This window comes from Lipotes vexillifer, unplaced genomic scaffold (genome assembly GCF_000442215.2).
Source record: "Lipotes vexillifer unplaced genomic scaffold, Lipotes_vexillifer_v1.1 scaffold216, whole genome shotgun sequence".
NCBI classification, from domain to species: domain Eukaryota; kingdom Metazoa; phylum Chordata; class Mammalia; order Artiodactyla; family Lipotidae; genus Lipotes; species Lipotes vexillifer.
The window spans coordinates 2,736,174-2,750,370 of NW_006779100.1; the positions used below are offsets into that span (position 1 = coordinate 2,736,174).

The window sequence follows — 14,197 nt, forward strand, 5'->3', positions numbered from 1 at the left end:
GTCAGTTTTGCTAGAAGTTTCTCAACTCTATTGATCTTTTCAAAGAACCAGCTTTTCTTCCTCCCATTTGACCTTTTCTATTTAAAAATTTTCTGTTTTCCATTTGCAGCAACATGGATGGAGCTAGATATTATCATACTAAGTGAAGTAAGCCAGACAGAGAAAGACAAATATGATATGGTATCGCTTATATGTCGAATTAAAAAAAAAATACAAATGAACTTATTTACAAAACAGGAATAGACTCAGAGACATAGGAAACAAACTTACGGGATAAATTAGGAGTTTGGGATTAACATATACATACTACTATAACATAAAATAGATAACTAACAAGGACCTACTGTATAGCACAGGGAACTATACTCAAAGTTTTATAATAACCTATAAGGGAAAAGAATCTGAAAAAGGCATATATATATATACACACACACACATATATATACACATATATATATAACTGTGCTGTACACCTGAAACTAACACAATGTTGTAAATCAACTATCCTTCAATAAAAAATTAAATTAAATTTAAAAATAAACATTAAAGGGGCTTCCCTGGTGGCGCAGTGGTTGAGAGTCCGCCTGCCAATGCAGGGAACATGGGTTCGTCCCACATACCGCGGAGCAACTAGGCCCGTGAGGCATGGCCGCTGAGCCTGCGCGTCTGGAGCCTGTGCTCCGCAACAAGAGAGGCCGCGATAGTGAGAGGCCCGCGCACCGCGATGAAGAGTGGCCCCCGCTTGCCGCAACTAGAGAAAGCCCTCGCACAGAAACGAAGACCCAACACAGCAAAAATAAATTAATTAATTAATAAACTCCTACCCCCCAACACCTTAAAAAATAAATAAATAAAAATAAATAAATAAATAAACATTAAAGATACTTTGTTATGTATAAATAAATAAATAAATTTTCTGTTTTCAATTTCATGGATTTCTGCTCTTTACTATCTTTATTATTTCTTTCTTTCTGCTAGCTTTGTGTTTATTTTGCACTTTTTCTAGGTTCCTGAGGTGGAAGCTTAGATTATTCTTTGCGATTTTTCTTCTTTACTAATGTAAGCATTTAGTCCTGTAAATCCCCCTTTCAGCACTGCTTTAGCTGTGTCCCAGAAATTTTGATATGTTGTAATATGCCTCATCTTCATTCAGTTCAATGTGTTTTTTAAATTTACTTTGAGACTTTGCTTGGACACACGGACCATTTAGAAATATGTTGTTTATCTTTCTGAGTGTTTGGAGATTTTCCTGTTATCTTTCTGTTGTTGATTTGTAATTTGATTCCACTGTGGTCAGAGAACACACTCTGTATGATTTCAACTGTTTTAAACGTGTTACAGTTTGTTTTATGGCCCAGAGTATGGTTTATCTTGGTATAAGTTCCAGAGGCACTTGAAAAGAATGCGTGTTCTGCTGTTGTTGGGCAGAGTATTCTGTAAATGTCAATTAGATACTGTTAGTTATGGCGTTTTTTAGTTGTTCTATATCCTTGCTGATTTTCTGACTAGTTGTTATATCAGTTGCTGAGACAGAGATGTAGGAGAGGGGAAAATTATATAATTTTAGGACATCTGCAAGCTTTGTGACTTTGGGAAAGCTAACTAAGCTCTTTGAGCCTATTTCTTCATCTATGAAATGGTGACAAAAATACTAAACTCTCAGGATTATTTGGAGGATTTAAATAATGAAGTAAATAGTCCAACAAGTGCCTGGCACTGAATAGGGGTAACAAGATCTTAATCAATAGGGTTAAACTGACCAAATCATGTTTCTATCCAAAAACAGCTAAGGGAAGAGCATCCCAAAGAAGAAAGGTAACTGAGAGGGCATCAAGGGGTTTTTGTTTGTTTGTTTGTTTGTTTGTGCCACACTGCGCAGCTTGCAGGATCTTAATACCCCAACCAGGGATTGCTCCAGGGCCCGCTGCAGTGAAAGCACCGAGTCCTAACCACTGGACCGCCAGAGAACTCCCAAGGCATATTTTTAACCCCAAAGTCCATCATACTCAGGCTCAGGCCTATCCCTCCAGAGGTCTCCCCATCTCCCACCCTGGGCTCCTCAGATCCTTCTGTCTGCCGACTGTAAAAGGTCTTGGGACCCAAGGGTTGTCCACTGAATGCATTCTCGATTTCTGAGGCTCAATTATTTTAACAGTAAATCCATCAGCGAGAATCAAGTCCAAATTTTAAAAATAGATATTTAGTACTCCACCTAGAAATAAAGAATGTAACAAAGTACGCTTTGGGGCCGGCTCCACCTCACCTCCTCTTGGGACTCTATTGCAGAGAAACAACAGTCTAGCAACCAAAGGCATTAAAAGTAATCCTAGTGTTTACTTACATTTTTCAAAGATCCCCTTCTTAAGCTACAATAATATCTCTTGAGATCTCCATTCCCAGGATAGTCTTTTTAATAAATGGTACTGGGTCAATTGGAAAGCCATATAGAAAAAATAAATTAGCCCCCGCATTACACCTTACACAGAAATAAATTCTAGATGGGTTGTTTTTAGAAGAAAACATAGGAGAATGCTTTAATAGCCTCAGAGTAGGCAAAGGATTTTTTTCAACGGGACACAAAGAGCACTAATTATAAGGGAAAGAATAGATAAATTAGACTATATTAAAAATTAAAACTTCTATTTATCAAAAGACAGCCTTAAAAGAGTGAAAATGCAAGCCATAGAATAGAAGATATTTGTAATACATTTGTCTGGCAAAGGACTCACATCTAGGATATATAAAGAACTCTTAAAAATCAATAAGAAAAATGTAATTTTTTAAATGGGCAAAAGACTTGTACAGACATTTCACAGAAGAGAATATTCAAATGGGCTGATAAACATATGAGAAATTGCACAACTTCATTTGTCACCAGCAATTGCAAAATGAGACCACAATACAATGTTACTACAATACCTGACTAGCTAGAGGTGAATATCAAGTCTTGACAACATAGCCAAATATCTGGAAACAACTCAAATGTCTATCAGGAGCAAAACAGAGAAACTGTGGGTATACACACAAGGGAATATTATAAACAGCAAGAATGAATGAACTACAACTATAGGCAACAATATGGGTGAATCTCACCAACATAACACTGAGGGAAAGAAATCAGAGACAAACGAGTACCTACTGTGTGAATCCACTTCTGTAATATACAAAGAACTGTCAAAAGAAATCTATTAATTTGTCTACAGGCAAATATTGTTATCGTTGGAAATGCTCAATAAACAACCTGTAACAGGAATAGAAAAGAGGTTTTTTTTTTGTCTTGTTTTGTTTTGTTGCGACACGGGCCTCTCATGGTTGTGGCCTCTCCCGTTGCGGAGCGCAGGCTCCGGATGCACAGGCTCAGCGGCCACGGCTCACGGGCCCGGCCGCTCCGCGGCACGTGGGATCTTCCCGGACCGGGGCACGAACCCGTGTCCCCTGCATCGGCAGGCAGACTCTCAACCACTGTGCCACGAGGGAAGCCCCATCTTTATAGTCTTGATCGTGGTAAAAACCCATCCACTTCTTTGCCTTGTTGCCTGACCAATGACCTGCATCTGTCCTATCTGAAGATCCAGGGACCAGCTTCAGAACATGCTGGAAGGAGGGCTTGGCTCTCTGGTATGAACCTTGTAAATTATCCTATGGACATCCCATCTACTCACCCATCCATCCATCCACCCATCTATTCATCCATCTACCCATCCATTGTTTCAAAATGTATTTGTTGAGTATCAGCTCAAGAGGCTGAAGAGGTGCATATGGACACACATACAGACAGACCCTGACTTCATGGAACCTACTCTGGTGGGGGATGTAGGGAGGTTAACAGGAGAATAAAATGCAGTGTGATATGTGCTGTCTTCTAGCGCTAACTTCAGAGCAGTGCAACTGCAACTGCTTTCTCTTTCACCCTGTGATGAGAGTTCACGAAGGAAGTTTAGTTTTAGTCTGAGACTTGAAAGGTTAATAAGACTTAACCAGTAAAGTTGGGGGAGAGATGCAGGGAGAATGTGTCTGAGAGAAGCAAGGGCATAGACAACTCCCTGGAGATCGTAGAAAATGCAGTTGAGGATCTGAAAACAGTTGAGCCAACTGTTTGGTAAGAGGAGTGTTAAGAGCTGAGGCAGGAGTGGTAAGAGCGGAGGCAGAGGAACGCAAGGAGAGGATCTTGTAGGGTTGTTTAAGTACCTCGCAAGGTGTTGAGGGGGGATGTGAACATGTGTAAGACAAAATGAGAGGACCCAGTTTGAGAGGCAGTGGAAGACAGGGGAAGAGATCAGGGCCCCTGGAGTCAGATTCTGGGTGAACAAGATGCTCGGCCCCTTGCACAGTGTGGGACCCTGTCCACATCACACTATTGTCTCAGGGCAAGCCAGCCACCCAGGAGGAGCACTTCCGGTGCTGGGGAATGCATCACCTTCCACCCAGCTCTGTTTTTTCCCTTGGGGGTGGGGATTCCTTGAAAATAGCACCCGTGACGCTCCCTAACCCTGCTACCTGTGGTCTCTCTCTGTCCTTGAGAATACCTCTGCCCTCTATCTTCAATCAAGGATTTGAAGACAACCCTCACACACTGTCTTCTCTCCTCCAGGCTGGGTAGTCTCAGGTCTCACAAATCATTCCTGGGGCTCCCTGCTGTGTCCAGCCATCCCTGTCTTTCCAGGTCCACTTAGGTTGTACCCCTGTGGGCCCCAGCCCCAACCTGCTCAACCCAGTTCCTCAGGAGCCTCTGTCTGAACGGCTGGCTCCCATGTCCAGGTGTGAACTTCCTAAAGCTCACCTTTGGGCCACAGCCTCAGCCCCGGCTCTACCTCCAGCTTATCTGCCAACTGCTCCTGAGGATAAACCGGTTCTTGTGAGCCAGAAAGCATCTCCTCTCACCCTAGGGCTTCCTCAGCTATTCTTAGATGAACTGCTCAAGGAGGGTCAATGGTCACAGGGCACCCCTCCCTGAGATAGTGCTGACGCCTGTCACCCAAAGGGTGACAAGGACAGAAGAAGGAGAGTCCCAGCACCTGCCACAGTCCTTAAGGGGCCACAAAAACAAGAATAGCTATTTATAGCGTCAACTGAAGGAAAAGGAAGTGGGGTAAATGAGAACTGAACTAAGCCTGGTAGAGAAGGGCCCTGCCTGTGATTGCCGGGCAAGGGAAAGTTCTTGGAACACACGTGATAGATGGAGACTTCCCGCCTTTGAGACGAATTAGTCACTGGTGGGGCCTGGCTGCTGGCGATGTGATAGTCCCCCTACACCAGTCCGCAGAAGAGAGTCAGCAAGGGTCCCAAGAGTCTGTGACTTTGAAGGGGGCTGTACGTACAAAGCCGGGGGGTCTCGGTGAAAGAGTGGTCATCTAATTTGCAGTCAAATGCTCTACCACTGAGCTATTCCCCCACAGGGGCCATCTAATTTGGAAAAATTGAGTTTTGTCCCGGCACCATCACAGGGACCCAGGGCCTGGAGGGTGAGCAAAGAGCATGGATGGTCTTGGATGTGAATCGGGTTCTCTCTCAGCTCGCATGCGCTGTGTGACCCTGGCAAGGGACTTCACTGCTCTGAGCCTATATCACAGGGTTGGTGTGGAGAGCTGGGTAAACTGGGATGCAGATTACACACATAGTGGATGTTGTTCCTCTGGGGGAGGCTCAGCCCTGCTCCCCTTGTGGCTCCTCCAGAGCCGCAGGCCAGGGGAGAGGCCTTCTCCAAGGGTGAGACAAAATCAGGGAATGTCTTAAGTCTCTGAAACCCTTTGTCTCTCCCCGTGCTTCTGGACTCTTCCTCACCTTGCCCTGGGCAGGTGGCAGGTTGCCTTCGTGGGAGTGGAAAGGCCATAAATAGCCTGAATGGGGGCTGGGCAGGGGGATGGGGTAGGGCAGTCCGTCTTGTTGCACTGTAGCTTCCCACCCAGCCTGGCCTCAGGAGCCCTTTGACCTGGATCCATGCATAGCTCTCTGCCCACCCTGCAGAGGGCCCTGGGGTCGGGGCGAGGTCGGGGGGTCTGTGTCACACAGACCTCACTGGCTCCAGGAGAATCTCATTGGCATCGCCGCCCAGGCCAAGCTGCTGTACTCCCTGGAAACGTGGTCACCAGCTCTCAGACCTGGTCCCACACACTCACTTTCCAACCGGTTACTCAGAGACTTCTTCCTTTCACATCTTTGCCCAGGCTGTGTTGACTTCCTGAAACCATCTCCCTGAGACACCCTGCCTTCCTGTCCTGGCACACAGATCATCACACTTGAATAATCAACAGAAATATGGATTGAGCTTCTACGCTGAGCTGTTTGGGGTGGGGAGGTGGGAGGGTAGCAAGAGACAGAGGCTCTGGGTAGATAGATCCACACACTCCATCCTCCAGGTCTTGGTTCACTCTTGCCGCTGCTCGTGATCATACCTCTGTCACCTTGGGGCCAAATTAGACTCAACCTTCAAGTCTTCACTGAGGTGTCACCTTTTCCAAGAGCCTTTGCTCAATACTCCTACTGTTTCCTTTCACCTGGAGTTGCCATGCTGGTTTGGACCTCCCCAGGGCACTCCTAAAGCATGTTTGAATTCTGGCTGGCTTGTGTCTTGGGGCCTCGGTTACCCCAACTGTAAAATGGAATAGTAACACCTAACTCCTGGTGTGGTTGTACAGAGTAAATGAAATAGTAAACTAATAAGCTTGTACTGAAGGCTGAACAAATGTCAACTATTACCAGCAGCACTTTAATCTCTCTGCATCCTTAACACCGAGTCCAGGGCTGTTGATAGAATCAGTGTCAAATACTTGTTTGGTGGATAGGTGGACGGATGGATGGTTGGAGAGATTAAATGTGTTTCCAAAATGTGAAACAATCTTTGCCGGTGTTCCATGGGAGCTTGGGGTTGGGAGTGGGGGGCCAGGAAGAACCTACAGTAAAGTGAGCCTTTACTGTATCCCTATCATACATCAACACATCAACAAGGAAGTGGCTGTTCCCAAATTAAGTCCTTGCAGAGGACTCCCCCGGCGGTCCAGTGGTTAAGACTCCGCACTTCCAGTGCAGGGGGAGCAGGTTCAAGCCCTGGTCGCAGAACTACGATCCCACATTTTGCGCAGTGCAGCCAAAAGAATAATTGTCAGTGCATCACACAGCACACAGTGAATACGAGTTGGTCAGTTCCAGTGGCTCTGACAGTTTCCTTGATACCTGGACGGAGAAGGGCTTACTCCAGCCCTTCCTCAGTCCTAGACTGGAAACCCCCAGAGGGCAGGATGTCTCTGGAGGCTGGGCTGCCCCAGCCAAGGCCCTGTATAAACTGCTCAGAGAACTCCTCTTTGGAGGAGTAAGAGAGGGGGGGACCAGGCTGGGGAGCGTGCTCTTGGTCTTGCTCCCTGGATGCCGGCTGTGGGGCTTCCCAGGCACCCTTCCTTCTCCTGCTCCTTCCATATTCAGCCCTCAGTAGCCCACACACAGAAGGAATTAGCTCTGGGCTCAACTTCTTGAAAGGAACTGAAGGCTTTATCCCTGGATCTTGCCCTCCTCCCTTTGTTTGCAAAGTCTTCCTGATCTTTACACTCCCTGCAGATCCCTCTTCCTACTGTCACCTCCCGGACTCTAAAAACACTCTGATTGCCAGGGTGGGTCAATGGTTAACCCTCCAGCTGCTTTATATAAGCCTGCCTAGCCGCCTACCTGCTACACTGTCGGTCCTGCAGCTCCCTGGATCTGGAGGGTGACCCGGCAGCCCACGTGGATCCACACCATGGCCACCTGCTGGCAGGGCCTGTGGGCCTACCGCTTCTACCTGATTGTATTCCTCCTACCCATTTTCCTGCTGCCTCTGCCCATCCTCATCCCGACTAAGGTAAGGACGTGGGGTCCTGGGCACAGAGAAGCTCCAAGGGAGCAGGGGAGGGGCCGTCTGGCCCTGGGGTTGGGCATCCTTAGGACCAGCATCACCCATTCATCCCTCCTAGCCTGACAGCCTAGGCTCTCACCACCTGGTCCTCCTGAGGCCTGAGGAGTAAGAGGTCAATGGGGGCTTTTTGTTCGGCACCCAGTAGTAGGAGCCCAACGTGAATTGCTTAGGTGCACTTGGTATCTACTCCCTCCGCCCACCCCCATGCAAGCAGCGGGAGTCATAACTTCGGCTCTCATTTACGGGCGCCCCCACTGCACACCCTGTACCATGTACCCAGGAACCCTCTCCCCCATCTTATGACGCAGGTCTGACTCCCATCTTACAGATGGGGAAAGTGAAGTGAAGTCACCCAAAACCCCAGGGCCGATCCTGTTTTCTGGAGGTCAGATAGTATACACTTTGGGGCCCCCCTTGTAAGTAAAAGAAGACAAAACTTTGAATCTAAAATTAACACGGGACTTCGGGAAGGGTAGGTCCAGGAGGTGGCCTTGAAGTCCAAGCTTCACAGGAAACCTCCCTCTGGCAAGTGGCATAGTTAGGCAGTGGCAGAGCTGGGGGTGTGGTCTGGCTACAAAGCCTGTGCTGCCTGCCTCTGGAAGGCTGAGACCTAATCCTGGCCCTGGCCTCACCCCACACCCGCCACCCCACCCTCACTTGCCCATTGAGCCATTTGCTTCCTTTGGTCACAGACAGGGAAATCGAGGCCAGATTTTTGTTCAGGGTATCCCAGAAGGGTAAGGAACTAGGGAGGTAGTGGCACAGCTCCTGGTAGGTGACAGGGCCTGGCTGACCTATGAGATGACCCTCATCCCAGGCCAAAGCCAGTGGCATCTCTATGCTAGGGACCCATCAGATCAGTTTCCAGACAGGCTGAGCCAAGTGTGTTAATCCCGGAAGGAAGGACAGACAGGAACTGTGATGCCCATTTTACTCCCCAAGAAGGTACAGCCCAGAAAGATTTAGAAACTTGCCCTCGGTCACTCAGGAAAGCCCGAGTCAGGATGAGAAGCCAGGCCTCCTTGTGGGAGTGCGATGTGTCAGGAGCCCCCGTCTTCCCTGTGCTGTACCCCTCCCTGCCGCCTGCTTCCCGCCTACAGATGCTGTCTCCCCTGTCCTGACTCAGATGAACTGTCCCAGGTTCCATCTGTGGAGGCCAGCCCCTCCTCTGGGGCCCTGGCTACCAGTCCCTCTCAAGGACTTTGCTCCTGTAATTATCCTCTCCTCTCCAGCATCATCAACCTTTCCCTCTTTGTCTCATCTCTCCCATCAGCATGCAAACAAGCTCTAATCCCTCTCACACGAAAAGACAAACAAACCGTCCTTCGATCCCACAGTCCCTCCACCGATACCTCCTTTCTCTGCTCTCTCTCCCAAAAGAAGGCCTCAGAGACTGACTACACTACCCGTCTCTCCTTAGACAGACAGATCCAGTCTCCAAGACTCTACCTACCGATAGGGCTCTTGTCAAGTTCCCACCAGCGTCCGTGTCACCAAACGCCTGTTCCATGCTCACCTCCCTCACCCCCTCGGCAGCGGCTGTCACAGCTGGTCACCTCCTCTTTGCTATGCTGTCTTCTTTTGGCTTCTCCTGGTTTTCCTTTTCCTTTGGCCACTTTTCCCGGCTCCTTCTCCCTATCCTCGCCTGCCGGTGACCTGTTGTCTCCTGCCTTAAAAAGCATCTCTGTGCTGATGATTCCCCCATCCGAAACCCCAGCTCTAATTTCCAAAACTTGTATTATCCAACTAACACCGGACACCTCCCCCCTGAACATTTCCTTTTTTTTTATTTTTTATTTTTTTGCGGTACGCGGGCCTCTCACTGCTGTGGCCTCTCCCGTTGCGGAGCACAGGCTCCGGACGCACAGGCTCAGCGGCCATGGCTCACGGTCCCAGCCGCTCCGCGGCACGTGGGATCTTCCCGGACCGGAGCACGAACCCGTGTCCCCTGCATCGGCAGGAGGACTCCCAACCACTGGGCCACCAGGGAAGCCCTGAACATTTTCTTTTATGCAGCATACACGTTGGCATATCCAGATCACAACCCTGATTACTCATCCCAGCCGACTCTCCCTGCGATCTTACTCCTCAAGATATGACTCAACCGTCCACCTCAGAGCCATTCCTGATGCCTTTCTTTCCTTCACTTCCACAAGCACCAGCAGGTCCTGTTGACCAGTGTTTTCGCCAAAAGTACACTGAATGGAATCGCTTTCCACTACCTCCACTCTGGTCCTGGCCGCCACCGTTTCTCTCCCATCCCTACTCCTCCCCAGACCATCCTTTTTTTTTTTTTAATTGAACTATAGTTGAATTACAATGTTGTGTTAATTTCTGCTGTATAACAAAGTGATTCAGTTGTACATATATGTACATTCTTTTTTATATTCTTTTCCATTATGGTTTATCACAGGATATTGAATATAGTTCCCTGTGCTATACAGTAGGACCTTGTGGTTTATCCATTCTCTATATAATAGTTTGTATCTGCTAATCCCAAACTCCCAGCCCATCCCCCACCCACCTCCACCTCCCCCTTGGCAACCACAAGTCTGTTCTCTGCGTCCCAAGATCGTTCTTCACCCAAACTCCAGGACGATCTATTCCAAACATAAGATCACTACCCTGCTTAAAACCCCACAGAGGCTTCTCGTCAAACTTAAAATAAAACCCAAACCTCTCAGCTTAGCCACGAGTCGTCGGGCGCTCCTGGCCCGTATCCTACCCTCTTATTTGCTCCCCTCCAGCCTCTCTCTTCCTCAAATTGCTCATCTTCCTGCCTGGAATGTTCTTCTCCCAGAGGCCTCCCTCTCACTTCTTACATGTCAGCTGAAATCCGCCTCCTCAGAAAAGGCTTCTCTGAGCAGCACCGGTCATTTTTATTACAAAAACCTGTTATTTAAAGGGCTTTCGCTATCTGAAATGATGTATCCCTTTTTTTTTTTTTTTTTTTTTTTTTGTGGTACGCGGGCCTCCCACTGCTGTGGCCCCTCCCGTCGCGGAGCACAGGCTCCAGACGCGCAGGCTCAGCGGCCATGGCTCACGGGCCCAGCCGCTCCGCAGCATGTGGGATATTCCCGGACCGGGGCACGAACCCGCGTCCCCTGCATCGGCAGGTGGACTCTCAACCACTGCGCCACCAGGGAAGCCCTGTATCCCTTTATTTTCTATTTATTCTCTGACCCCCCGACATTAGAATGTAGGCTCCGTGAAGGCAGGGACTTTGTCTTTCTCCATGCAGAACCCCCAGTACCTGGCACATAGTAGGTGTTCAACAAATACTTGTCAAATGAGTGAATGTGGGCAAGGAGGGCCCCGTCGTGAATTCCTCCTGAGTCCCTGCTCTCTGTAGTGGATCCTGAGCTTACCTCCATGCCCCTGGGCCCTGAAGTGGGAAAGAGGAGGCCCAGACTAGGCTCAGGCCTGTGTCCATATAATACTTGTTGACATTTCTTCAGTATTTGTGTGTGTGCTAGTCATTGTACCAAGCACTTCAAAACACTAACCCATTTATTTCTCGAAATAACCTCTGAGTTACTGTGAGGTTACTACTGTTGTCTCCATTTTACAGACATGTAAATTGAGGCCCAGAGTGATAAAGGAATTTGCCTCAAGTCCCAGCTAGAAAAAGGCAAAGTCTGAACTGGAATCAGACCTTGGCTAAGGCTGTCTAAGGATGCAAGGTAGTCCCCTGTTGTGAGTCACAACTTGAGCCATCTACCATCGTGTCCATCCAGCCGTCAGCCAATCCTTCCACTGTCGTTCAGTCTGGGATGTCTGTCGAGCTCTTGCTCTGTGCTGGGGGTTACCAAAAAGGAATACAGATGTTCTGTCCTCAAGGTGCTTTCAATCTAGGGGACCACGTGTTTTTGCCACATGGAGTATAGCCAGAAGTCTGCAGGAGCTCAGAGGAGGGAGAAAATCCTTCCATCTGAGTTAAGGGAGAATCTGAGTTGGGCCTTGAAGGCCGAGCAAGATTTCAACAGTCAGAGGCATCAGTAGAGGGCAGGCCAGGTGAAGGAAATGGCAGGAGCAAAGGCGTGGGGATTGGAAATAGTAAGGAGTGTTTGAGGAGTTAGCAACAGAATCCTAGAAAAGCCCATCGCCCACTGTGGGGGGGGGCGGTCCCAGTGATTGGGAACCAGTGAGGCCTGAGGTCTTCTCAGTGCTTCCCCAACCCCTGCAACCAGATACCCAAGAAGCACCATCGGTGTGCCAGAAACCTTACATCTATTCATTGACTCATCCGTTCATTCATTTATTAGGGAACAAGTATCGTGTGACAGGTACTGTTTAGGTGCAGGGGGTGGGAGGTAGGATTCAGGGGAACTTGCGATCCTGGGGGTGCGGAGGGTGTGGAGGGACACACAAAAAGCATATGCTGTCCATGCAGTGAAAACCATACAGCAGGCTGTGACTATGGCTTGGGGAGGGGCTGCTCTAGATGCGGCCCTGACTGGCAAGTAAGAGCCAGCCAAGCACAGCTCTGGGCCAAGAGCCATCTAGGCAGAACACGTAGTGCAAAACCCAAGGCCAGGGGTGAGCTTGGCAAGGTGGAGGGATAAATGAGGCCGGCACGGCATGTGGACCTGAGTGAGCAGAAGATGACTGAGGTTAAGTTTAGAGAGGTAGGGAGAGGCCAGCCAATGTCAGCCCTATAACGTCCGGGGAAGGAGTGAGGATTTTATGCTGAGGGTCACGAGGGATAAATACTTACTCAGAGGTCAAAGAGCTAGTAAGCTAGAGTCGAAAATGCAAATACCTCCCAGGACCCAACAGAATCATCTGTGAAAACTATCTGCCCGTGGTACCATGTTTGCCAGAACAGAGCTTAGCTGAAATCCAGACTGTATTTACATTAAGAACAGAGGGCAGGATTTCTTCCTCTGAATCCCTGCATTCCTAGGATATAAGAACAGTAGGTGTGTGCGTGCACATGCACTTTAAAATCTGTGTGACTAAAATACCCTTACTGCAAGCTATTCCTGAACCCCAAAGACAGACCAGGATTGTGGGCATGAAAAATTGTGCAAGGAATTTGGACCTCGCTTCCGGGGCCTGCCTCTATCTTCCCTGATAAACAATGCTTCCCTAAACCCTCTGCCCCTTGTCTGAATTCTGGGCCCCTGGAAAACACAACACAGAGTTTCGGGCATTGTGTAGATGCCTGACTTATTTCCATAGCCTACTTCTGTTCGTGAGGGCCTTGGTGCTCCCACCGATGAAACAGGAAGGCGGGGTGTGTCTGGTCAACACCCCCAGGGCAGTGAGGTGTGGTCCTTAAGTGTGGCCACGATCAGCACTGGACTGCTTGAAGTCTGGTTTTCTGGCCTCTGAAGGTCCTGGGAGTAGGGGCCAGCCTCCAAAGCCAGGGAGATCCCTGGAGAAGAGAGAGAAGGTTCCCCAACTCGAACTTCACCCCCAGATTACCAAATCATGTCCACACTTCCAGCACCTGCTAGGTGAAGGTCAAGAATGGGAAAGCCAAGGAGACTCTTCAGCAGTACGGTTTCCTGAACGGAATCCAGCAGCAGGGCCCAGGGCAGTTGTAGGGCTCAGATGCACGGAGGAGTGCGGGAACGCTTCTCTCACCTTCAGCTCCCACCTGCTGGTTTGCTCTTTGAGGGGACACAGGCCGGCCTGGCCCTGGCCCTGGCCCAAACTGTGATGTCAGGACTCTCCCCTGCACTTTTGTTTTCTCTGACACTCAGACCCATTGTTTTTCCCTTTGGCCTCTTAAAGCAGAAGATGATGCAACAAACGCATTCACGTTAAGGTGCGGAATTAAACAAAGATCACTCAAATGAGATCAGGCGAGGCTAGGAAGGGAATCAGCCTCCATCCTTGCTTTCGGCAGAGCCTCAAAGGCAGGGGGTAGGGATGCTTTAGAATGGAAAGAGGGAAGCCTTCAGGTGTGCCCTGACTGGAGGTTGTTGGCAGGGGGAAGCTGGAGGGGGGCTAACTAGAAATGGGGTATCCTCTCTGATTGTTAGGAGAGCACATTTGGCTTTCACTGATTAGTCCTGAGTTGGAAGTGGAGGTAGCGAGCGAGCGGGGATTGAAAATTAAGGAGGCTGGCGGTCATTGAGCAAACCCTGCCCATTTGGGGTCAGTTGCTATGCAGGTGGTAGTTTGGCTACAGGGCTGGTTACCGCAGAGATTGTAGGGCATATATTTGCATATGGACTGGCCATTGTCGCCTTTTATGTGTAGTCTCTCAAAGGTATTCATCATTTGGATGGGCCTATTATTCCTGGAATGAATATCACACACACACACACACACACACACACACACACACACACACACACACAC

The 14,197-nt window shown here is 48.8% G+C and overlaps 1 protein-coding gene across 1 annotated transcript in view; it reads left to right on the forward strand.

Annotated features, from left to right (window-relative positions):
• Positions 1 to 7,667: 7,667 nt before the first annotated feature.
• Positions 7,668 to 14,197, forward strand: part of SLC13A2 (solute carrier family 13 member 2) — a 21,740-nt gene continuing 15,210 nt past the window's right edge. Inside the window, exon 1 of the mRNA XM_007452413.1 lies at positions 7,668 to 7,828. Coding sequence (XP_007452475.1) covers positions 7,727 to 7,828 — 102 coding nt within the window. The 5' untranslated portion in view covers positions 7,668 to 7,726. The remainder of the gene's footprint in view (positions 7,829 to 14,197) is intronic.